This window comes from Nanorana parkeri, unplaced genomic scaffold (genome assembly GCF_000935625.1).
Source record: "Nanorana parkeri isolate BGI_ZX_2015 unplaced genomic scaffold, ASM93562v1 scaffold215, whole genome shotgun sequence".
Lineage (NCBI taxonomy): Eukaryota > Metazoa > Chordata > Amphibia > Anura > Dicroglossidae > Nanorana > Nanorana parkeri.
In genome coordinates this window covers 410190-436387 of record NW_017306483.1, presented here as the reverse complement: position 1 = coordinate 436387, position 26198 = coordinate 410190, and the positions used below count along the sequence as shown (strand labels likewise).

General features: G+C 45.4%; 1 protein-coding gene across 1 annotated transcript; it reads left to right on the top strand.

Moving 5' to 3' along the window:
* Positions 1 to 1710: 1710 nt before the first annotated feature.
* PPT2 (palmitoyl-protein thioesterase 2) lies at positions 1711 to 25619 on the top strand. The gene is made up of 9 exons (XM_018555863.1): positions 1711 to 1892; positions 6100 to 6273; positions 7539 to 7695; positions 11178 to 11273; positions 17979 to 18086; positions 19414 to 19497; positions 23805 to 23889; positions 24042 to 24096; positions 25336 to 25619. The coding sequence occupies exons 1-9, from the start codon at positions 1878 to 1880 to the stop codon at positions 25477 to 25479; spliced, it is 918 nt and encodes a 305-aa protein (XP_018411365.1). The 5' UTR covers positions 1711 to 1877; the 3' UTR covers positions 25480 to 25619.
* Positions 25620 to 26198: the final 579 nt, after the last annotated feature.

Here is a 26198-nt window from a genome sequence, read left to right as displayed (position 1 = left end):
GAGAGAGAGCACACTGCACAGACACTGAGGAGAGAGAGCACACTGCACAGACACTGAGGAGAGAGAGCACACTGCACAGACACTGAGGAGAGAGAGCACACTGCACAGACACTGAGGAGAGAGAGCACACTGCACAGACACTGAGGAGAGAGAGCACACTGCACAGACACTGAGGAGAGAGAGCACACTGCACAGACACTGAGGAGAGAGAGAGCACACTGCACAGACACTGAGGAGAGAGAGCACACTGCACAGACACAGAAGAGAGAGAGACCACACTGCACAGACACTGAGGAGAGCACACTGCACAGACACTGAGGAGAGAGAGAGCACACTGCACAGACACTGAGGAGAGAGAGACCACACTGCACAGACACAGAAGAGAGAGAGAGACCACACTGCACAGACACTGAGGAGAGAGAGAGAGAGAGAGCACACTGCACAGACTAGGGACAGAGAGAGGACACTGCACAGACACTGAGAGCACACTACAGAGACAGTCTGCACTGATATACAGAGGGAGATGTCAGTGCTACAGATAAGAAAACTTGCAATGCATTACTGACCACTCATAAGAAGCAAGGGAGAGAGCACAGGAAGAGAGTGTGAGACCTCACTGACTGAGAGACAGTAGTGTGTGAGAGAGACACTGATAAAATTAATGAGAGAAAGAATGCAGGGATTGAGAGACAGTAGAAGTATACCTTAGAGTGAGAGACAACCAGGAGAAAGAGACCTCAGTCACTGAGAGACCGCTCTATGTGAAAGAGAGACTTGCGTGAGAAAGGGAGACCTCAGTCAGCGACAAATACAGCCGAGCAGAAAGTTACCAAAGTGAAAGTATAAAGAGACCTCAGCCAGTGAGAGAGAGCGAGCAGAGGGACCTCAGCCAGTGAGAGAGAGAGAGAGCGAGCAGAGAGACCTCAGCCAGTGAGAGCGAGCACAGAGACCTCAGCCAGTGAGAGCGAGCACAGAGACCTCAGCCAGTGAGAGCGAGCACAGAGACCTCAGCCAGTGAGAGAGCGATAGCACAGAGACCTCAGCCAGTGAGAGAGCGATAGCACAGAGACCTCAGCCAGTGAGAGAGCGATAGCACAGAGACCTCAGCCAGTGAGAGAGCGATAGCACAGAGACCTCAGCCAGTGAGAGAGCGATAGCACAGAGACCTCAGCCAGTGAGAGAGAGCACAGAGACCTCTGTCAGGGAGAGAGAGAGAGCAAAGAGACCTCAGCCAGTGAGAGAGCAATAGCACAGAGACCTCTGTCAGTGAGGGAGAGAGAGCGCAGAGACCACTGACAGTGAGGGAGAGAGCGCAGAGACCTCAGCCAGTGAGAGTGAGCACAGATACCTCAGCCAGTGAGAGAGAGCACAGAGACCTCAGCCAGTGAGAGAGTGATAGCACAGAGACCTCTGTCAGGGAGAGAGAGCACAGAGACCTCTGTCAGGGGGAGAGAGAGAGAGCACAGAGACCTCTGTCAGGGGGAGAGAGAGAGAGCGAGAGCACAGAGACCTCAGCCAGTGAGTGAGAGAGAGCACAGAGACCTCAGCCAGTGAGAGCGAGCACAGAGAGAGACCTGCAGAAAGTAATACGAGAGAGTGGAGTAAGTCCTCATAGTGCTCACACAGCGCAGCCCAAACGTCAGACGTTACAGCCAAGCTCTGACCCGGAATTGTGTATGAGAGACTACACACACACACACACACAGAGTGCTCAGTGGCAGAGACAGTCACCCTCCCATTAGATAAGAGACCCCAGAAGTGGAGAGCTGCATGTGACCGGCCGCAGCCATGAATTGCTAGATGTTGAAGAGCGAACGCAGGAAGATGAGGCGGCTGGAGAGACCAAAATAGGAGAGCCGTGGTGTCCCAGGAGAAGGATGAGAGCGCAGAGAGTAAGAGCCGAGCTGCCTGTTGTCTTGTGTACTTTGTGTGTGACATTCATCCTTCCCCTCCAGTCTCTGGCCTCGGTGGTGGATGTGAGCGGCTTCATCCCACCAGCTTTGTAATGTTTACATACAAACGTTTCTCTCGTGCTCCTCGGTCGCCTTCCATTGGTCTGTTCGTGCTGCGTTTGTCCCTCATCTGTTCCCGTCTCCCCTTTCTCTTTCTTTCCACAAAGTGTATTATGTAAATGACAGTAACCCATAGCAACCAGAGCTTATATTAGATTTGATGAAAGGCCAAAGCTGGTTGCCATGGGTTACTTCACTTCCCATAACAGCTGCATGTGTTCACACCGGCTCAGTCATCCGGTATACGATATCGTCATTTTATCTATAGAGGGTGACGCATTGTACAACCGGATCACACCTTCTACCCGGTGTAGGCATACATGCCCCAATAAAGAGAAGCACTCCAAGGTGCCGGGTCATAATGAGCTCCCCTAGTGCCCTACATGTGGCCCTTTGTCACTTATTATGTGGCCCCTACAGGAAGTGGTCTGTACTTTCCTTAGTTGCTTACTCAGGCCAGCGAAGGAAGGATATTCTTTCAGCCCCTTCCACACAGGCGCCTCCATTCCGTCTCAAAACGGGTCCCCTGCTGAGTCAGCTCTGAATGAAAACACGTGACCCTCCATGTCCGTTCCGCCATCGTCATCCAACTTGAAAAGGAGAAAAAACTGATCTATGTAACCCTAATGGGCTGCTGGATGTCAACAGACCTGCGTCCGCGTAAATCCACCCACATCCGTTCCGGCCCACAAAAGTGGACCTCTGTGCAAACTTGCTGCTCTTGGTCCACTGAACCTGAACGGACCTCGGTGTAAACAAATCCGGCCGTTCATAGGGATACATTGCAGTCCAATCAGTTTATTCAGGAATCAGAAACGGACTGACGGAGCACCCGTGTGAAAAGGGCCTCACACTGCCTTCTACCAGATCATGGTTTGCTTTATTATTTCATTTTCTGTTCTCCCATCACTTGTATCTTGTTTTCTTGTGATATGTTATCATGGATCTTGCTCAGTCATCTCTGGTAGCATGCCTGTAGCCTCTGACCAATATCGTATAGCATGCCTGTAGCCTCTGACCAATATCGTATAGCATGCCTGTAGCCTCTGACCAATATCGTATAGCATGCCTGTAGCCTCTGACCAATATCGTATAGCATGCCTGTAGCCTCTGACCAATATCGTATAGCAGGCCTGTAGCCTCTGACCATTATCGTATAGCAGGCCTATATTCTCTGACCATTATTGTGTAGCATGCCTGTAGCCTGTGACCAATATCGTGTAGCATGCCTGTAGCCTCTGACCAATATCGTATAGCAGGCCTGTAGCCTCTGACCAATATCGTATAGCAGGCCTGTAGCCTCTGACCAATATCGTATAGCATGCCTGTAGTCTCAGACGATCTCTTGTAGCAAGCCTGTAGTCTCTGACCATCTCTTGTAGCATGCCTGTAGTCTCTGACCAATATGGTGTAGCATGCCTGTAGTCTCAGACGATCTCTTGTAGCAAGCCTGTAGTCTCTGACCATCTCTTGTAGCATGCCTGTAGTCTTTGACCATCTCTGGTAGCATGCCTGTAGTCTCTGACCATCTCTGGTAGCATGCCTGTAGTCTCTGACAATTTCCTGTAGCATGCCTGTAGCCTCTGACCATTTCCTGTAGCCTCTGACCATTTTCTGTAGCATGCCTGTAGCCTCTGACCATCTCCTGTAGCATGCCTGTACCCTCTGACCATCTTCGGTAGCATGCCTGTGGTCTCTGACCATCTCCTGTAGCCTCTGACCATCTCCTGTAGCAGTCTCTGACCGTATTCTGTAGCCTTATGTTCCATGAATGTTATGTGCGGCCCTTTAATGATTAAGGGGGCCTCACCTGAGTCCCCCTATATCAGGAAAGTTCACAACCAGTAGCTTACATCGTCTGAATGGATACTGCATGTGATGCACAAAAGGTTGTTGCAGTCTGTTGGAGAATCTCTTCGCAACGAATTGACAATCGCGGTCACTGCGCTTCAAAGCCATTGGCCGACCAGACTGAAGAGACGCTTGTGGCAGGTCTATGGAACACTTGAGGACGGGCGGATCTGTTGTCACCTCTTCTTTGCACCAGCACACTTTCTGTGTGAATGGGCCCTAAGGGAGATTTACCCTCACTTTTTCGGTCTCGCTGACTACAATTTCACCACACACCAAGTGCCTGATCCAGATAAAGAGACCCTGTCACCCTGCGCATGTGGGGCGAGGAGCTACACGTGAACAGCGGTAAGGGGAGTATAACGGGGTCAGGGGATGCCCTTTGTGGAGACACCGTCGCTTTACCCTTCACGGCCAAGGTGCCTGTGTCTCAAATTGTTTAATGTAACACTAAACTCAGGAGTTAAATCAGTTTCTCTCCTCCCCGCTGGGACACAGAGCAGCGCCCAGCAGGGAGGAGAGAAAAAAAACAGATGCACTATTTCAGCTAAAAAATGGCACTTTCAGCATTTTGCCAAAAGTGCGATTTTCGCCCAATAGCCAATATGTTTCGGCGGCCGATATATCGATGCATCCCTAGATTGTAGTCCATCACAGGAGTGAGCTTGGAGCGGTGACTACTCTACAACACACACACAGGGGCCATGGGGAGCAAAGGACCCTTCTAGAAGTAGTCACCGCTCCAAGCTCGCTCCTGTGATGGACAACAATCTGGTGTTTACTTTACTAATTTGTATTGAGATTGTAGTCCATCACAGGAGTGAGCTCGGAGAGGTGACTACTTTACAGCACACACAGGGACCATGGGGAATAAGAGTAGCCACCCTCCAGAAGGAAGGACAGTGTCGCACCAATTCAGAGATGATTGGAGGATCTACAGCCGAGTGATACACAAATAAGATACATTTGTGTTAATAGTTAAGGAATGTATTTTTAAGATTCAACTCCTGAGTTTAGTGTCATTTTAAACACTACTTTCATCTATACCATAATACAGCTCCGGTATCATTTCAGAAAAAAACCCTCTTGTGGTTAAAGTAGAACTCCAGCCAAGTTTTTTATCCTAGTTTTGGGTAGAGTGGGAAAGGGTTTGTTCCCCTTTCAGGTATTTATTGCGGTCATGTGTGCCACTGGAGGGTCAACCTCATTATTTGTCACGGTGATTACCTTCCCCAGGACAGAAAGTGAAGGGAAATCCAAATGGCAGCACAACGATTGTGCCTCCAACTCCTCCTCCTGACCATTCACAGGATGAAGCCTGAGGCTGTGTGTTTTGTGAATGGCCCTGAGAGGAGCGAGGAGGAGACGTAACTGCAGAGCAGAGGTCTATGAGACCCAGTAGCTCTTACATCCGAGTGGCCTGGAAGTACAGCGAGAGGTGTACTAATCGCGGCATGTATGGGAGCAGAGTCGATGGATTTAGAAGAACGCATGCATGATGGGAGGTGGTAGCGTTATATAGAACAGATTATAACTCTGGTAAGTCTATTCTGCTCGGAGTTGGGTTTCAGAAGATGGAAGAGACGTACATTTTATCAAAGACATGATTGTTCATGGATAGGAAGACACACAGGTGATGCTCTACTCATTTGGCTTAATAAGTGTCAGCAGATGAGTAAGAACAATAGAGAGGCTGATGCCTAATCAATTAGTCAGATTCCAGCTGTCATTTTCAACCCGCCCGGACCAGAATGACAGCCGGTCCTGTCAGCATCACAAAAATGTCTCTGCCTTCCATTGCAATGATCCAGTCAGTGCCAGAACAGGAGGCAGGCTGTGACCTCCCTCTGTGGCTTCTGCAGAGTTAACAGACCTGATAAAATTAGATCTGCGTTTGCCAGAGGCTAAAGAAAAGTAACTGGAAGTGGTGGAGCTCCGGGAGGGAATGGAAAGGGGAAGAGAGAGAAGACAATACAGGAAGAGCCTCCTGGCTGAGATGAGAGACTTCTGATCTGTGGACCCATAAAGACATAGAAGTAAGATAGAGGAACCGAGAGATGATTATAGCTCGGGAGGGGCGGTAAGATCACACGTCACATGATTGTGTGTCTGCATCACCTGGCTGTTTGTGTTGGTTATCATTGTGTAACTTCTACATATATAACTTGCACAGATCACACTGTTTCAGAGTTGGATGACACCAACGTAGTCACAGCATCACTTTGTTTGTCCATAGGTGACCTCAAACATGGCTGCTGCGTGCCCCTTGGCACTGCCGACCCTTCTCTTCTTTGTGCCGCTTCTGCTGTGGCTGGTGGATCCTACGTTGGGATACAAACCAGTTATCATGGTCCACGGGCTTTTTGACAGTTCCGCAAGCTTCAAGCAACTGGTGGAGTACATCAACGAGGTGGGTGGCACAAGTAGTTGTTGGCATGTATGTGGACAAGAAGCGGCGAATAGATGCAGATATGTTTTTTGTAAACACATTGTAACAATTGTTTTATTACATGATATAGCTCCTCATGTATCATTGGCCCCTCCCTTTTATATTGTAAGCCCTCAGGGACAGGGCCCTCCTTACCATCTTGTGTTGAATTGTATTGTGATTGTAATGTCTTCCTTATATTGTAAAGCGCTGCACAAACTGTTGGCACTATATACATCCTGTATTATAATAATGATATTTTTTATGTGATTGTTGATAACAATATTGTGTTACAAGGTGCAAATTTTGGATGGTTCCTCAAGAACCTGGGTGGTCCTGTTGACGGCCTCTCGCCTGACGACCTTCGATCTGAAAATCGAAGGAGCCAAGTGGAGAATTCCGGGGTGTACAGGGATTGCAGCCACAGTCAGTGTTTGGCCGTTCTGACAGCGGCACATACGTCATTCTTAGAACAGTGTGGGGGGGAAATTCGGTAAAACTGGAGCAAACAGAAACTGGAGCAGTTGCCCATGGCAACCAATCAGCATCTCTCTCTTCAGTTTGCTCAGGTAAGATTTGAATGAGAGAGAGAGAAGCTGATTGGCTGCAGTGCAAATCTGCTCCACTTTGTGTGTGTGTGATATTCCTCCATCTATGCTGTTTAGGTTGTCAGTTTGTCATCCCTTTCATAATGTATTGTACCCACAAGGGTGGGCTTAATTGTAGACCTTTTACACCTTCACAATTATGCCCAGCCTTGTCAGTGGAATGCATCAGGCGGTCATTGTGGGGGGGACTGTTCATATTGTCCAGATTAATAAAGTTACCAGTGTTTGAATTGCAGCTCCTCTTTTCCTTTTTAATTTGTGTAATCTGGAAAGGTTTCCTCATACCTTTGGCCAAGTATTGTACGTGGAACCGTGTATACTTGTTTACAAACTGGCACTGCTACCTACCCAGCCCTCTTATATTTTTATTTGACTGACCATAACCAATTTTCACTGGTACTACTGAGGATGTCTGGGCCTTGTTTATTAGAATGGAGGTGGTGTCACATTTGTGAAATCGGTGTGCCATGGGTCACATTATGTCTTCTCTTGTAAACTAGTATAAAGTTTATGCTGCATGTGTATTACATTGTTCTGGTGACGATAACAAATTGCGTCAGTTCTGTTTAATAAGCCGATATGAAATGACCTAAATGTCTCTATGGTAGTGATATCATTCTCGTCTTTTTGTTCCTGCAGTCTCACCCGGGTACAAATATTTCCGTTATAGACCTGTTTGACCACAAAGCGAGTTTACAGCCACTCTGGAAGCAGGTGATGGGTTTCAAGGAGGCCATCTATCCCATCATGCAGAACGCTGGCAGTGAAGGGGTGCACCTGCTCTGCTATTCTCAAGGTGAGTGACGTTCATGCTGACCATAGGCTGGCAATAGCTGTCATCTGCTTGCTGCTGCTCTGCCCTCTCCCAGTACCTGTAAGTATCGGGCTGATCATTGCTTGATGAATATACCAGGCAGTCTGTTAACCCTTTGATGCTGTAGGCCAGTCGGAATCTTTAAACTTATTTTGTTGATGGGCAGCAATATTGAAGCTCCCAACACTACGGGCCCCTGCAACTGCCCTACTGTGCCTCCATGGAGTGAACGAGAGCGTTAAAGGGAACCTGTCACCATCAGATGAGCACACAACTTCTTAAATTGGGTGAATGTAGAAAGCACATACAGTTTGATGGGTCTGTGACCCTTTCATGGTAGTGGGGTCCATGACAAACAGGCGGACTTCTAAGGTATTCCAATGGTAAACCTGCAGTGCGAACACCTTTTCGTTAACATTTTTGGTGATTAGCTATTGTGTTTGAAGATTCTACAATAGTTAAATCTGTCACCGGGAAGGAGGAAGGGAAACAAATTTGGTCACTGAAAAGGAGGAAGGGAAACAAATTACTATCATGGCCAAACCTGTGGCAGTTCTGACAGGCAAAGATTCCCCACTATGTGCTCACTCCTTCCTACCCCCTGCATGTTGTTATTGACAGTGATGGGCTAAAAGGAATATGTGGTGGCTTAGCAATAAGCTCTGACACTCAGAAGTGTCAAAGTCACTGCTGCTCTACCACTCTGGAACGCACCGCAATTGTTGTGAACAAGCCCCTACAGATGTACCTTGGTACAGGTGTCACCTGTACCACAGGCTGTCATGTGTGGGATCTATTATATTTAGAGCTTGTTCACACCTAATCTAGTGCGTTCCAGCACAGTTAGTGGCCAGAACGCACTGGATCGCATACAGCGAGCCTCCGTGCGTTCTGGAGGGGGCATGGCGGTGCCATTCAAGTCAATGGCACCTCAGGCATGCCCAACCCGCCGACAGTGAGATCGGCCGCACCAGAACGCATGGTACAGCAATGTCCAGGTTCTAGTCCAGTGCAATCTCAAAAAATAGTGCATGAAATAAATGCATGCACTATTTTTGCAATCTCACTGGACCAGAACCTGGGGCACTGCTGAAGCACAGCCCTCCCCTGAGACCCCACACAACCCTCCTGAGATTTTTTGGCAGGCACCCCAGAGCAGCACAGAGTACGTAGCTTCATATTATTCTGTATTGCTGGGATTTGTAGTCTACTATAGCCGGGTGCCTTTCAGCAATGCTGTATAATGTGTTGCTGGGATTTGTAGTCCTCTAAAGCTGGGGGTATTCTGCATTGCTATATAAGGTATTGCTGGGATTTATAGTCCTCCTATAGCTGGGGGTATTCAGCAATGCTGTATAATGTGTTGCTGGGATTTGTAGTCCTCTATAGCTGGGGGTATTCTGCATTGCTATATAATGTATTGCTTGGATTTGTAGTCCTCTATAGCTGGGGGTATTCTGCATTGCTATATAATGTATTGCTTGGATTTGTAGTCCTCTATAGCTGGGGGTATTCTGCATTGCTATATAAGGTATTGCTGGGATTTGTACTCCCTCTACAACAACAAAATATAGGCATTCATAATCCACTTTTAATGTACAGTGAGGAAGAGGTGGGGCTCTAAGAGGAAAAGGTGGAGCCTAAAGAGGAAGGGGTGGGGTTTACAAATGAAGGGGTTGATCTTAAACAGGAAGGGGTGGGGCAAATTTAGATTAGAAGGTGCCCTATTTTAGTCTTGCCTAGTGCAGCACAAAACCAAAATGCACCACTGGCTATGGCCCTGGGCTCCCAGAATGCAATGCAGGAACCTCAGCTACAACTAGAGACTGGTTAGCACTGCATTGTGGGGGAGACTGCAAGAGCGCTGATTTCAGCTTGCATCTGGGTAAAGGCATCTAAACATGTCATTAAAGTGGAATACAGGTACGTATAGTGGGGGCTTCGCGTATTTCTTTTAGTCCACGGCGATCACTAGAAATGTGTGAACCAATTTGTGAATGTTGCATCTTATTTTTAGCAATGGATTACGCGTGTTCTGAATATATGTACGCAGATTGGTCAGAGAAGAATCCCGGAGCTGTCTGGATCGTCTGGATTATTGAATGTCATACTTATTTGCCAAAAATCATGAGATTTGCTGCATTTCCCTGATTTTAAAAGCTCTGTGCTCATCTGATGGTGACAAGTTCTCTTTAACTTTCACAAACTCTGCTCCTAGAAGGGACAGCACGGCGGTTTCTGGGGCCCAGTGTTGTTATTCACAGCCACTGCACATTATTTCCACATGACTGCGTGGCACCGTGACAGACTGAATCCCAGAACTAGCCTCTGTCTCATCTCCTCACATGTAACCCGCCTTAATGCCTGTTTCCCAAATATGTGTTCCTTCTGTGACTGTCACATGCCGGCTCTGCTTCCCATCCTGGCAGTGATCTCTGTGACATCCGATCCTGCAGCATCCTTTTCATTCCTGGGTATGAGTCACATGACTCAGCACATGGATCGGCCTTATGCACGTGTAGACGTGTACACATTGACACACATACCAACCCGGCTCTCTTACTTCTAAGCTGCCAGGTATCATACGCGTTGTTCCTTAAAATCACTTTAATTTATTCATACGTTTGGAATGATAGTGCTGGGTCAGCGTTGGCCTGGCTGTGAAATCTCTGCCAGATAATATTTTAATAGGATGCGTGAGCTGTGTCAGTAAAGCTGCTGTGGAAGATAGCTGGACACATTAAACAAACCTTGCAGATTTAACGTATATGTAAATCCAAACAATATATTTCTCTTATTTTCTCCCTTTTTGGTCTGTTAAATCTACCATTCAAAACATATTACTGCAAAATAAACCTGTTGATCCTGCCAGAAATCTTCTAAGCTGATAACTTCCGGTTCTCTCTATGAAGTCTTATCAGTTACATTGTTCCCAGCAACCCCATATTGTAAATAGGTGAAGGTCTAAAACCCTTCCTGACCTACGGTGACAACGCTGCTCCGCCATAGATACAGTACAGTAGGTCAATGTTGTCACCGTCGGTCAGGAAGGGTTTTAGACCTTCACCTGCACTCACTCACCTGCAGTAATGCACTTCCTGTCCTACAGTGACAACGCTGCTCCGCCATTGATACAGCACAGTAGGTGAATGTTGTCACCGTTGGTCAGGAAGGGTTTTAGACCTTCACCTGCACTCACTCACCTGCAGTAATGCACTTCCTGTCCTACGGTGACAACGCTGCTCCGCCATAGATACAGTACAGTGAAGGTGAATGTTGTCACCGTAGGACAGGTAGTGCATTACTGCAGGTGAGTTGAAGATATAGAAAAAAAATATGTATCTGCCATATAATTATCTAATATATGGTGTCGATCTGACCTGTGTTGTTTTTTTAAAATATATTTTTGTTCCTTGAGCAAAATGTACAATTCTTAAGCGTTATTCTATTTTTCTTTTATACAGGAGGATTAATCTGCCGGGGTCTCTTGGAGACAATTCCAGATCACAATGTGGACACCTTCATTGCCTTGTCTTCGCCTCTGATGGGACAGTATGGAGGTGACTTTCACAGCATATGTCATTTCGCTTAAAGTAGAACTCTAGGCAAGCTGCCTGCAAACCTGCCAAGGGATTTGTACTTCCAGTCTGTAGTGATAGTCTTTTGATTCACACAGTGCATAGCAACATTTTTCTTTCAAACTAAACTCCAGTCAGCAGTGAAAAATGATTTGCATGTGTACCCCACAACCTCAAGATAGGAAGGTTTACCAGTTTGTTTAGTCTAGGGGGGTTGTAGAGTCGAGGAATGTCTTTATTCCTCACTCCCTCATATCTGGTGCTATACTCCATTCCCAGTATTAGGGGGCTCATTGAGGTCCTACCAGTGGTCCTGCATTGTAGATGCAACATGAACACCACACACACAGATGTAAATGCTCCGATGCCTAGCCCGATATTTCCGGTATCAGGAAGCCAGGCAGCAAGTCATTGCACGCTGACTGGCTTCCCGATTGGCCGGGCAGCGTGTCATTACACGCCCCCCCCGTCTTTCTGATTGGCCGGAAAGCTGGCTTCATGCTCCTTCGTCACCTGATGAGCGCCGTGTAATGACGAGTTACCCGGCTTCCTGATTGGCCAACTTCTCGACCAATCAGGAACTCAGGCAAGGCGTCATTACACGGCGCCCGGCTTTCTATTTGGCCAGAAAGCAAACTCCATGCACCCTCTTCACTAGGTGGCGAGTCTTTACACGCTGCCCAGCTTCCCGATTATAAGGAAGCCGGGTGGCGAGTCATTACACATCACCTGGGTTCCTTAATGGGACTTACAATATCGGTATTCTATATCGGCGAGTACCACAAAAAAAAAATCGGTACTCGAATTGTCTGAGAATGTGATGGTTGATCGGTCAGGTTGTGGTGGGATAGGCTTCCCTGAAGAGATGAGTCTTAAGGTATCGCCTAAAGACAGTCAGAGTGGGAGACAGACAGACGAACAGGTTGGGGTAAAGAGTTCCATAGGATGGGAGAGGCTCTAGTGAAGTCCTGGAGGCGAGCATGGGAGGAGTTGACGAGGGAGCTGGAAAGCAGAAGGCCTTTTGAATAACGGAGGGGACGGTTAGGATGAAAGTATTATATTACTGTTTTGTTCTTGGGTTTAGATATCACTTACCAATACACAAACTTAAGAATTTGGCCTGTCCTCTAGAAAGCCCGGAATGTAGTCTTTTTACTGTTTCCTGGTTGCTCAGCAGGCAGTGAATTTGCATCGCCACCCTGTTTTCTTGTTCAGCAAGCAGGGAAATGACACTGAGATAGGAGCTGTGTCACCTGCCTAGCTATGCAGCGTGGATCAGATGTGTGACTCACAAGACTGGATGAGTAGACGTATAATCTCCCAGATAGTACAAACACATGGCTATTGATATCCGGTACCATATGGGGTATTCAGATTAACCCCTTTGTGACCACAACACATACAAGTCCAGATGTAAAATGCTTCTTGCAATATGCCAGCTACAGCAGTGACACCACAGAGATAACATTGGCATGAGAGCTATCCGGCTACCTGCGGAAAAAACTGCGTCTAGACCATGATTTAGCTATGAGACTAGAAGCCAGAGGATGGGCATGGCAGCCAACCTAGCAACATTTTCAGAAGTGTGACCACCATTTTTGCCATCTTAGATGAGCAGACCAAGTTTAGCAGCATTCATATGCATCAGTCAATTTGACAATTTCATAAATCATTTTTCTGATTCACAAACTAGTGAATACGAGGCGATGGATTTAAATTTTTCAGGAAGTCAGTCCAATAATAACAGGGTGCAGTGCCCCCCTCCCCGCCAGTAAGGCTCCCTCCACACAATGGGATACCCCTTTTAAAAGGGGAACCCAGAGTTGAGGATCCGCAAGTACACAGTCTAATGAAAAACCCTTCCCGAAAACCCCTTGAAAGATGGGTGCTGAAGTGGCTATGGATGGCGCCGCACAGATCAGAAGAACAAGATGTTACCAGCACGCCGTAGAAATGTGTCCAAACGAACGTCCTTATTGACACATATTGTCATGAATAAAGCTATGTTTCGGGGCTACGGAGGTTCCCCTTCATCGGGCTCAGTATGACTCAGCCTGATGAAGCGAATCCTGTGTGGCCCCCAAAAGTTGCTTTATTGGTGACAATATGTGTCGATAAAGACGTTCGTTTGGACACATTTCTACGGTGTCCTGGTAGCATCTTGTTCTTCTGATCTGTGCGGCGCCATCCGTAGCCACTTCAGCACCCATCTTTCAAGGGGTTTTTGGTAAGGAGTGCGGCAGGATACCCACTGGGCAAAGTCTAATGAATGCGCCAGACAAAACTCAACGAATCCAGATTCTTTTGATATTAGTGTACAGTTAGTTAAAGGAGGATTATGGGGTCAGTGAAATACGCTCATCCGCATAATTCAAGGCGACCTGCGACACTGAAGCTGTAACATGTCAGCTCTATTGATCAGGAAGTCAGCAAACGCAGATCGCTGCCTTCCTGCCAGGTTGGCGTAACTCCCGGGCATGCACATAGGAGTTAATTCATCCCTGCACCCGGCAGATGCCAGGATTGCACACTACATGCGTATCTCTGTGTTCAGTGATCAGGAAGTCAGCAAACACATACCACCGACCGCTGCCTTCCTGATCCTTTCCCTACAGAGAGCAGAGACTGTCAGTCATCACTCCCTGCAAGGATTCCCCCCCTCCCCTCTCCATTTCTCCATTTGCTGACTGGAGGAACGGAGGGGGTGGGCATAGCTGGCTTTGGATCTAGAGAGGCAGAGTCGTCTATCAGCCAGCGGGGTGGATCTCAACAATATTGTCAAAATCCTTCCTGGCTGCAGTGCGGCTCTGCGCTGTCAGCATATAGCGGGCAATTGTCCACTATATACTGAGTTTTGGGTCACCGGAGGACATTAGTATATGTCCTCCTGTGACCCTGATAAGAACTATGGCAAAAAAAAAAGGTTAGGCCATAGTTCTCTTTTAACAATTGATGCACAAAACAGGCAACGCATTTCAGGGGCTCAAAAAACGTCTCCCTCCTTTTTTCAGGGCTACAAGGCAAAAGTAAAAATAAGTATATAAATAAAAACATCCTCATGTACTCATCTCAATAGTAATCTTCCTGATTGACAGGCGGATCTGAAAACTAGGAATGTGCAACTATGTGTTTTCCTAGTACTCACACCCACCTGTCGGTCATAAAAATTAGTCATGGAGGTATTGCCAGGTTAATTGATACATAACAACACTTGTGAACTTTGCTTGGTTGTCTCAACTTAAAGGGAAACAAAATGTTTAGGAAAGGATAAAAGAAAAGCCTTCTGCACATGCTGATTGCCATGCCCATCCTCTGGCTTCTAGTTTCATAGTTAAAGGAGAACTATGAGGTGAGTGAAATGAGCTTTGGGTCACAGGAGGAGGTTAGTATATGTCCTCCCGTGACTCTAAAGAGAACTATAGGGAAAACCACTTACCCCATAGTTCCCTTTAATAACATGGTCTGGAATTATTCTTCTCTGTAAGTAGCCGGATAGCTGTCACGCCACTCTTTATAGTGTCACAGAGTGCGTCACTGCTGGATTTGGCATGTGCCCCAGTTTGTAGAACTCTATAAAGTATGTGCTCACAGTGAAGTATATTTGCAGAGAGAGGTTTGGTCTTGTAGTCTGCACATTATTGACACACTGGGGAAATGCTTTGAAAATGTCATTCTTTAGCATCTGCACACAGGAAAGTCAGCGGTAGTACATTTAGATGACATGAAAGCCTAAACAGGGAAGTAGTAGGGATACATTTGGCTAATACTGTTATGGTTCCTGACACAAGTCATATGAAAGACTGGCCTCTTCCCGTCTCATCTCTCTTGTAGTAAAGCTAGACTTTGGCCAAACCTATACATGTGCAGGTGAAATGTATATTTATGTGAATTGTTCTACCTGCCAAAATACTTATTTTTTAGGGCAAAGGGACTTTTTTGGCTTCTGGGAGGCAGTGCTTGTCCCTTGTTGGTCCATTGCCAGGCATGAACACTGACACAAGAGACTCTGCACTTCTGCATTTTCAGAGTACTGATAAACTGACACTTAGGGTCACAGAGTAATGATACTTACACTTGGGGTGCCAGAGTATTGATACAGTGACACTTGCGGTCCCAGATTAATGAAGCTCGACACTTGGGGTGCTGTATTAATGAAGCTCTGACATGGTCTCAGAGTAATGATGCACTGACACTTGGGGTGCTGTAATAATGAATCACTGACACTTGGTGTCTCAAAGTACTGATACGCTGACACTTGGGAGGTCAGAATGATGATGCATTGACACTCAAGATCTTGGAGTAATGATGTACTGGCACTTGGGGTATAAGAATAATGATGCACTGACAATCAGAGTCTCAGAATAATGTAATACAATAATGTACTGACACCTGGGGTCTCGGCAACAATGGAACGACACTAATAATGCACTGACACTTGGGGTCTCAATGATGCACTGACACTTAGGGGTCTCACAGTAATGATACACTGATACTTGGAAACTCCGAATAATGATGCATTGATACTTGGGATCTCAGAATAATGATGTACTGATACTTGGGATCTCAGAATAATGATGCGCTGATATTTGGGGTCTCAGAGTCATGATGCATTGATACTTGGGGTCTCAGAGCCATGATGCACTGATATTTGGGGTCTCAGAATAATGATGCACTGATACGTAGGGTCTCAGAGTCATGATGCAATGATGCTTGGGGTCTCAGAGTCATGATGCATTGATACTTGGGGTCTCAGAGTAAAGATGTATTGATATCTGGGGTCTCAGAATGATGCACTGATATCTGGGGTCTCAGAATAATGATGCACTGATACGTAGGGTCTCAGAGTCATGATGCAATGATGCTTGGGGTCTCAGAGTCATGATGCATTGATATAGTAATTGCAAAGAACTTGCGCTAATGGAAAAAATAATCAAATATGTATAAAAGTAGATAAAATGGATAAAAATAGAAAATTTAAAAATTTATTAAATTGTTCTGGAAGGGTAAGGGAAGCTGCTGAACAAAAGGCACTCAGCCCCTATTAGGATGTGTTATTTCAAAACGTACAGCGCTAGCCGTCCTTCAGATGTGAATATAAGAACTCAGACGTTGAGATCAGGATTTAACAAGTGCTATTAAAAAAATTAATAATTAATAAAACATTCAGTGAAGGGGTGTATCTCAAAATATTCAATGTGAATCAGTTGTGTGAACAAAAAAAGTTCATAAAATATCAAAACAGACAATGTATAAATGTATCTAATAAAATGTGATAAGAATAATGCCAGGTTGGCATTATTCTTATCACATTTATGGATTTATGGATTTCTTTAGACTATATATAAAAAATTTATGGATTTATGGATTTCTAAAGACAATATATAAAAAAAACTACAAAAGATTTGGACTATTCACAAATACATCGAGAAAAGTTTAATTTTGTTTTATTTTATTTAAGTGGTACACATTGTTTGTCCATTCACTATTTATTAACAAGAATCACTTACACATGATACATATATTCACAACCTTATCACATTTTATTAGATACATTTATACATTGTCTGTTTTGATATTTTATGAACTTTTTTTGTTCACACAACTGATTCACATTGAATATTTAGAGATACACCCCTTCACTGAATGTTTTATTAATTATTCATTTTTTTAATAGCACTTGTTAAATCCTGATCTCAACGTCTGAGTTCTTATATTCACATCTGAAGGACGGCTAGCGCTGTACGTTTTGAAATAACACATGATGCATTGATGCTTGGGGGTCTCAGAGTCATGATGCAATGATGCTTGGGGTCTCAGAGTCATGATACATTAATGCTTGGGGGTCTCAGAGTCATGATACATTAATGCTTGGGGGTCTCAGAGTCATGATGCAATGATGCTTGGGGTCTCCAAGCAATGATGCACTGACTCTTTGAAGCAATGACACACAGCAACTGCAATAGATGCGTTAGATTTCACCTAACTGGAGGTGGGTCAGTGACGGGTGAACTGCATCTGCAGGTATTGAATACGTTTGCAAGTATCTCAGAATGATGGGACACCCAGGTTTAGAGTCCTAGTTTTATATATACACATCCTATACTATTGCAAGGAATGTTCACCACAAGGCCCCCCGCTGCACATGGCCCAGATTTCTGCATTCTCCTTCTCTGTCAATAAAAGAGGAACGCCAAAGGGAAGTGATTTTTTTCCTTTTCAGTGCAGCATTTCAAGTCTTTTTTGTGCAGCATTTGAGGAATGTTTTTGTAGATTCCATTAGTCAGCAATAGTTGTTTTCCTGTTTTATTTCTAAGAAATATTTCCCTCTCTTTCTCTAAGTGTCATTGTTGAAGGGATATATTCATATATACTGATCCCTCTGGTAGTTCTTGGTTTGGCTTATTAGACCAGGACAGGACCTTTTACCAAACAATTGCCAATGTAATGGGATTAGCCACCAAGAAAGTTCATAGTGGAACTCCAGATCAGTGGGGACGGCAGCATTAAAAAGGTGACAAAGGTTGAATTGCTTCCTTAATTTATCCAGAAAGAAATGGAAATGTTTTGGCTAGAGATGCACTTTAGAAAAAAGTTTTGACTAGAATCCACTGTATTGTTTTCAGGCAATAGACTAACAGCAACCGCAAACCACAAAAGACTTAATAATCTCTGGTTTTTGTTTTGCAGACACGGATTATCTTCGGTACCTGTTCCCCACCTATGTGAAGGCCAATTTGTACAGATTCTGCTACACTCAGTATGGCCAGACTTACTCCATTTGCAATTTCTGGAATGGTAAGGTGCAGCAATGTATCATTAGAATGGTAGAGGCATTATGTGTAGAGAAGGGACAGGCAGTTTTGGAATGGCATGGGGCAGTAGAGGCTCTGGCATTTCATATTTGAATGATGAGGGTGGAGTTTAGCACCAGTAAGGGGCAGGGCATAGTCTAAACTTGTAATGAAGTCAACCCTATTTACACCCTGGCCTCACGATTCAATGGGCTACACAAGAGGGTTCCTGCATTTGGCACTGTCTTACCTTGTACCTCCATATGTTATGATTTTTCTTGATTGTTTTTCCCTTGGAAAAGCCTTAAAATATTTTTTTCTCATAGTGGAAGTGTGTTTTCTGCCCTCCTACTCCAGTGCTCTTTGCTGGCATGAGTAATGGCCAGACCTTTCACCACAAGCATCCTCACACATAGAGAGGCGGCATGTCTGACCTTGTTTGATTATGTAGTGTGGTCAAACTTCAGTGCCCAGGGCCACCATTTGAAATTATGGGTCTCCATACACGCTCACAGGGGCAGCCTGACTTCCTAACCAATCAGCTTCCTGGGAGCGGACATTGGTCAGGAAGCCAGGCAGCCTTGGCAACTGAAGTCGGTGTTATTTTGATAGAACACTGGCTTTCCACTCTGCAGGTTTATTTCACGTAGTATAATCGGCTCTGCCCAGTTCTCCCTGTGAACTACAGAACACCATGTAATGGAGATGAGAAGCAGGGAGCGGTTCCATAGTCCTGCCCTAGGGTAACCCAACACCGTTCCTCCATAAATACAGTATAGGGATTGAGCGTGGTCATCTCAGGACAGGAAGTGGGTTACTGGCAGGACAACCAGGTGAAAATAAAGGGGGAAAAAATCCTAAATAAGAAAACGAATGCAGCTACCGCATCTAAGGTTTAGTAAGCTGCAATATTTACAGTTTTTTCTTTTTGGGTTTATATACACGTTACCTTAGGCCTGGTTCACACCTGGGCGTTTTGTAGCGCGTTCGAACGCTCTGCAAAACGCTCAAACATCGAAATGCCATTATTTCCTATGGGTATGGTTCACACCTGGGCGTATTACAGGCCGTATGAACGCGCTACAAAACGTCCTACGCCCAAAGAAGTACAGGAGCTTCCTTGGGTCGTTTTTGTCGCGCGTTGCCATTGGGATACAGCCAAGTAGCCCTTGGAAACGCGCGTTTGTCGTGCGTTTTTTACCGCGAATCGCACAACTAACGCGCATATTCGATACGCCTAGGTGTGAACCCAGCCTTACAAAGTCTTATGTTTGTTATATATAATATGTAAAAGTGGTGGAGTTTTAATGCCGGTCTTTGTTTGCATACAGATCCTCATCATCACGACATGTATATTAACGCCAGCGATTTTCTGGCACCAATAAATTCTGAAAGGCCGGAACCAAACACTACAGGTAGGTCAGCTGACATGTTTTCACTCTCAGGATTGGGAATGGGATGCTGTTATTTATACTCGCTGGTCCATGCGCGTCTCTGGTGCTGTCACACTCTGTGTTGTCCTATGGATACCTCATGCATGGAAGCCTTGTGCCCTGAGATATGACTCAGCACTGCGTTACCCTCTGCACAGGATAATCATTGTATCGCAGGGGAAAGAATATACAAGCCTCTTTATCTTTGTAACCACACCTACAAGCAAATATCGTTTTTAATATGCATAGTGGCATGCAGCGGGGCCTGGGCTGAGTGCAGACCAGGGCAACTGCATTAGGCCTCATTTACACAGGCTTTGGCATACATGCAGTGATATGCATAGATAGAACATTTCTAAACGCACATAAATGCATGTAATGATTTTCAGTGGTATAATGCATCTACTTGTGTTCAGGTGCATTGAGTTTAATTGTGTTTAGAGAAAATAGAAATCTGTGCGTCCGGGGCAGGTAAGAAACTCTGACCGCGTATAAACGCATGATAAAGGGGATTTTGGAGGGAAAAGTCGATACTAGCAATACTCATCTGATTTATAGTCGTACCTTTATTTCTACCTGGTGATTAGTTTTAAAGGAACCTTATGCGGTTAATATAAAACAAACAAACAAACAAACAAACATACTACCCTCCATGCTGCAACATCCGTGTGACACTGCAGCTATCCCACGTGGGCTCAAAGAGAGCCGGCAGATCACATGACCGCTGATCAGCCAGTTCTCAGTCTGCTCGCAGTGGGGACCAGTGACTATCAGTCACCGTACCCTGTTCTGCTCCACCATTGTTTACTGGAGCAACAGGCTGCGGAGGGGCCAGGGTGGTTCTGCCGCCGGCTCTCAGCTGCTTGCCGAAAGGCAGAGCCAGCTGTCAATCAGACAAACAGGCGGATCCCAACAATATTGTCGGAAACTCCAATCCGAACGCGGTGCAGCTCTGCTCTGTCAACCCACTTTCAACGTACTCTGGGTCACAGTAATCAGAGGAACCACATAAGTAAATGTACTGCTGTGACCGAAAAGAGAAGAATAGCTTAAACAGCAACAAAAAAAAAGGTTTGGCCATATTTTAATTGTTTTATTTGAAATAATTTTATATGTTTTACAATAGTTGTATTATCTTGTCCGTTTTTTTACTACGGGCGGACGGCAAGAGGTTAAAAAAAAATTATGCATGACAAAGGATTCCCAGAGAATTATGGGTTGGAGAAACAAGCACAGCAGAAGCTGCTTGCATGAAGACTCGCTTTGTCTGCTTTTTTACAGTAATTTATTCTATTTCCATCAATGGCAGGACTGATTTTAAATGGTTTTGTGCCCCATGTAAATTTTCTATAGTAAATAGATTTTTGGTAATCTGTTGCAATTAATTCAATGCGGGATTGCCTTAAAATACTCCTAAATCCTTGGCCCCTCCCCGAGCATAGTTCTTAACCTCAATATTTCTCCTTTTTAAAATCTCTAATTAATTTTACTTACCTGGAACGTCACTAGTAGCGGCCGAAATCCTGGCTATGGCCGGGTGCAGAGAAAGGGTCCTGTGTATTGCGCCGGTAAAGCTCGGCGCGCAACACTGTAGGCAGTGGCAGGGAAGCTCTCTTCTTTCTCATCGCTTTAATAAGCTGCTGCCACTGGCAGGACTGGACTGTCTGATTTGCAAAAGCTGCCCATCAAACTAGGTAGATGTTCATGTGTGGATCCACACACAGGATTCTCCCACACTGCGCTGTACTGCTGAACAGTTACATGATCTGTGTTACGGTCACCCTGCGCTACAGAGATAATAGCAGCAGCCGGTCATATGAAATGGAAATAAGGGGCCACGGGCTTGTTTTTCCTGATAATGTTCGCTTTATATCTGGTCATAGGAGGCAGTGTTGGTGAAAGCAGGCCAAGCCACAAGATGGCTATTGCAGACAAACTTTTACTATTTTGCCTGGAGGTCATCTTTAACTTGGTGATCCAGCCAGAAACTGCACTTCCTGCTGCAGGCTGACAATGATAATGATCGGCTTTAACTTGGCGATCCAGCCAGAAACTGCACTTCCTGCTGCAGGCTGACAATGATAATGATCGGCTTTAACTTGGCGATCCAGCCAGAAACTGCACTTCCTGCTGCAGGCTGACAATGATAATGATCGGCTTTAACTTGGCGATCCAGCCAGAAACTGCACTTCCTGCTGCAGGCTGACAATGATAATGATCGGCTTTAACTTGGCGATCCAGCCAGAAACTGCACTTCCTGCTGCAGGCTGACAATGATAATGATCGGCTTTAACTTGGCGATCCAGCCAGAAACTGCACTTCCTGCTGCAGGCTGACAATGATAATGATCGGCTTTAACTTGGCGATCCAGCCAGAAACTGCACTTCCTGCTGCAGGCTGACAATGATAATGATCGGCTTTAACTTGGCGATCCAGCCAGAAACTGCACTTCCTGCTGCAGGCTGACAATGATAATGATCGGCTTTAACTTGGCGATCCAGCCAGAAACTGCACTTCCTGCTGCAGGCTGACAATGATAATGATCAGCATTAACCTGGCGATCCAGCCAATAACAGTACAACAGCAAAAGGTTCCCCAGCACACTTGCCAGCCTGCAAAAAAAACAAAACACTGTGTAACTGCTAAAGTAAAGTAAAGAGGTCTTAGTTATACGTCTTTTTGGGCCCCTTTTGTAGCACTTACTGCAATTACTTTTGCACGATATTCTAATTATTCGAGTTTCACCTGTATGTGGAGGCTGCACTGCCTCATCAAGGCTCCTCTGTACAGTGCGGTCCTAACTCTGATCTATGAGAGTCTCCATCTTGGCGCATATAAAGCAAAGAATGAATTTGGTGCAGGTTCACCAGGAGGCAACCAAACCTCCTTAACTGCTTGCTGACCGTGGTGTCTAGACCCCCTTCCTGGCCAGGCCATTTTTCAGTATTCAGCGCTGCGATACTTTGACTGACGTTTATTCCGTCATGCAACGCTGTACTGAAATTAATTTTATACCATTTTTTGGGGACACATAGAGCTTTCTTATGGTGGTATTTAAACCCCACTACGGGTTTTATTTTTTACTAATAATTAGGAAAAATTACTGAAAATTTTGGAAACAAAAAGTTATTTTTTTACATTATGTTAGGAAACATTTATTATTACCCAGTTTTTTGGTAAAATATAAAAGACGGGGTCACGTCGGGTAAATAGACACCAAACATGTCACGCTTTAAAATTGCGCGCACCTGCGAAATCGCATAAAACTACCATACCCAAAATTGGCCGTAGGCGACGCTTTAAAAGCTTTTACGGCTCATCAGTTTAGTGTTATCAGTGATTGATAGCCCTAAAATTCTTGCTCTCATTCCGACGTTCGCGACGATATGTAACATGTGCGGCGTAATGGGCGCAATCGTCTTTTTTGCATGTATGCGTCCCCGACGCATGTTTGCATGCGTGTATGTATGGGTGGGGACTTTAAAAAAATGTTTTTGTTTTTTTATTCTTTTTTATGTGTAACTTTAATTTTTTGGGGGGTCTACACCAAATCCAACAAGCAAAATAAATGGCAAACGCTCTCAGCAATTCATAACCAGCTTTACAGCCAGGTGCACATGGAAGGGCTTTATACAGTACAACAGCAAAGGTTTCACAGCACACTCACCAGCCAGGGTGCAAAAAGCACGATCTAACTGCTAAGGTTTTTGCAGGCTGGCTGGTGAGTGTGCTGGGAAACTTTTGCTGTTGTACTGTTTGAAGCCCTTCCATGGGCACCTGGCTTTAAAGCTGGTTATGAATTGTTGAGAGCATTTGCCATTCGTTTTGCAAGCCAGTAACAGTTCTTCCTGTTGCAAGCTGACAATTATAAGGCATTGCATCACGGCGAGCAGCAGTGTTGTCATTCTGCCTTCAGTTGGTCATTGGGCTGCCTATCGGGTGTATCAGATAAGCAGCATAACTGCCAACTGAAGGAGCTCACATGGCAGACAGACAACACATTGCAGGTCAGTGGCTCGGCGTCATCAGCTTTCAGCAGGAAGTGCTGTCACTGGCTGGATCTCCAGATAAGAACCTTCGCTTAAAAAAAAAACTGTAAACAGTGAGAAATAAGCCAAGCATACCAAAAATACATTTGGGGTTTTCATACACTTTTTACTTTTTCAAAGCTACTGATGATCAACAATATTGTGAAAGTTCATTTGATGCGCGTATCTGCAGAGCCGTATTTGTCTTCTGTCTTCCTGAACTGAAATACATAATGCTGTTCTCACAATTGTCTTTGGCAGAATGGAAGAAAAACTTCCTACGTCTCAAAAAAGTGGTTCTCGTAGGAGGGCCTGACGATGGCGTCATTACTCCTTGGGAGTCCAGGTATGCGTTGTGACTGTAACACTGGCCCATCTGTATTGAGTGCTGGTGCCCTCTGCTGTCTTGTTCTGCCATTGCAGTAAGCCTAGAAAAATATGATATCCTTAGGTACCAGATCCCCCTAATAGTGTCTCTTCTTTGGTTATTTTTTTTAGCCACTTTGCTTTCTATGATGAAAACGAGACGGTGGTGGAGATGCACCAACAGCAGGTTTGTAGTGACATTCACATTTTCTTGGCTCAGTTAGAGAATTACTTCTTTGGTGAAGATTTTTAAAGGGGCAGTAGACAAAAAAAAAGTGCCATTTCAGTTACAAGTGTTGTCAGATGGGCTGAGATCTCACTGGGCCGAGAGGGCTACAGTTCTCGGGTTCATGCCTGCACACCCTAAAGTCTAACTGCTTTTAAATGGGTGTTTCTGTGTGTTCCCATTGTTCTAGTTGTTTAAAATCCTGCATGGATACATGGGAAGACTCATCTCCGTGAATGAGCCTTTAGGCATGGGGGCTCTAAGTTTGTATAGCCCACCCATGACTACCAGCAAAATCAAAACCTAATCACACAGATACTCGTATTATGCCCCACCACTGCTCTGAAGTCTCTCTGCTGTAAACATTCCAGCCATGTGTGCCCACATCTCCGGGTCCGTCATCTCCCACTGGGATCAGTCCCTGTGTAATGAAGCCGCACATTGCAGGTTCAAAGATTTAGAATCAACTTGATTGTGCCAGCAGAACAGTGATGCGTTTCGCCCCCCTAGTGAAGCTTAATCCTGCAAGTGTTTTATAATTAGGTTCTACTAGGGGCAAAACACATCGGAAGGAGGAGCTGGAGTGCTCTCTCTTGTGCTGGAACAATAAAGTTGATTTTAGCTCTTTGGAAACGGCCGAGTGCAGTTTTATTACACAATGCCTAATAACGGAAGTCACAAAGTTTTTCTTTCCAGCCGACTCCCTTTAAATAGTACTGTGGCTGCTGACTTTTAGAAAAACACATACTTACCAGCCCAAGAAGTCCAGCGATCTCTTCCTCGCACCCGATCCTTTTGCAGGGCTTCTGATCTTCTGTGCCGCCATCTTGCATTCGGGAGCCAGCTGTCACTTCTTGAAGACTCACAGCTGTCCCCCTACATTGCATGCATGAGACACGGTCAGGGAGGGACTGGCAGGGAGAAGAATAAAGGATTTGTTGTCCACACACCTTTAGCTTTAAGATCTCGTCTTTATTGATGTTCTTGCAGCATGAAGGGATCCCTACGTGGTTCCGAAACGTTGCAATCTTTCTTCATGCGGCAAGAACGTGAATGAGATTCTGAAGCTGAAGATGTGTGGACAACATATCCTTTATTACTATGCTGCGGGGCCCATCCGTGAGGAGATGGTGTCTGGAGTTTTATGTGTGAAGGTCTGCTTTCATGTACTCCTATTAAACAAGGTTGTTTGTTCCCTAGGTATATGAGGAAGATGCATTTGGTCTCCGCAGTCTGGATAAAAAAGGAGCGATCACAGTCTACTCTGTCCCGGGAGTCGTGCACACAATGTGGCATTCTAATGAGACCGTGTACAAGGAGTGCATCGAGAAGTGGCTCACGTAAAACCTCAACGTCTACTTCCGCTCATCACACATCTGCCGCGTACCTCCTCGAGACCTCTTCTCTGCTGCAGTTTGACTTGGACCTCCTGCACCTTGAGCTTAGCTGTCCCTTCTCATCGTGCTGTGGTCAGCTGCGGCCCTTTTCTTGTCCTTTTGAGAACCTGTAACCCTTCTACTAAAGGTCACATGACTTAATTTCATGACTTAAGTGCAGCGCGCCTTGCTCTGTATTACCAGGACGTAGGACTCATTTGCATTAGCTAACACTCAATGGAGTATCTAGGGTACTTTATACCCCCCCTCCCAAAAACTTTTTCTGACGGTAGATAATGTTCTGTTTATAACCTTTTATAGGAAACTGAATTTTGGGAAGCGATTTGCACAGTGGGGGCATGGGGGGATTGGTGGTTGTTGCCGTTGTACAGATGGCAATCACCTATTACTAAACAGGGATCCTCTACCTCCACACCTCAATCATCTGCTGTCCAACTATGGGCTAATATCGGGTGCTTTGTTAAAGTTCCTTCAGGCAAAAATTATGAGTGCGGCTGCTCACCCCTTGGTATCCTCAGGCAGAAATGATCATTCAAAATGGACCTTTCCAACATGATAATAGTACACCGAGTCCAAAGGGCGATATGGAATCAGTGTCAGACTTGGACGGTACATGGAGATGTCTGCTAATATTATGTGGATGCAAAAAGTGCTCATCGAGGTCAG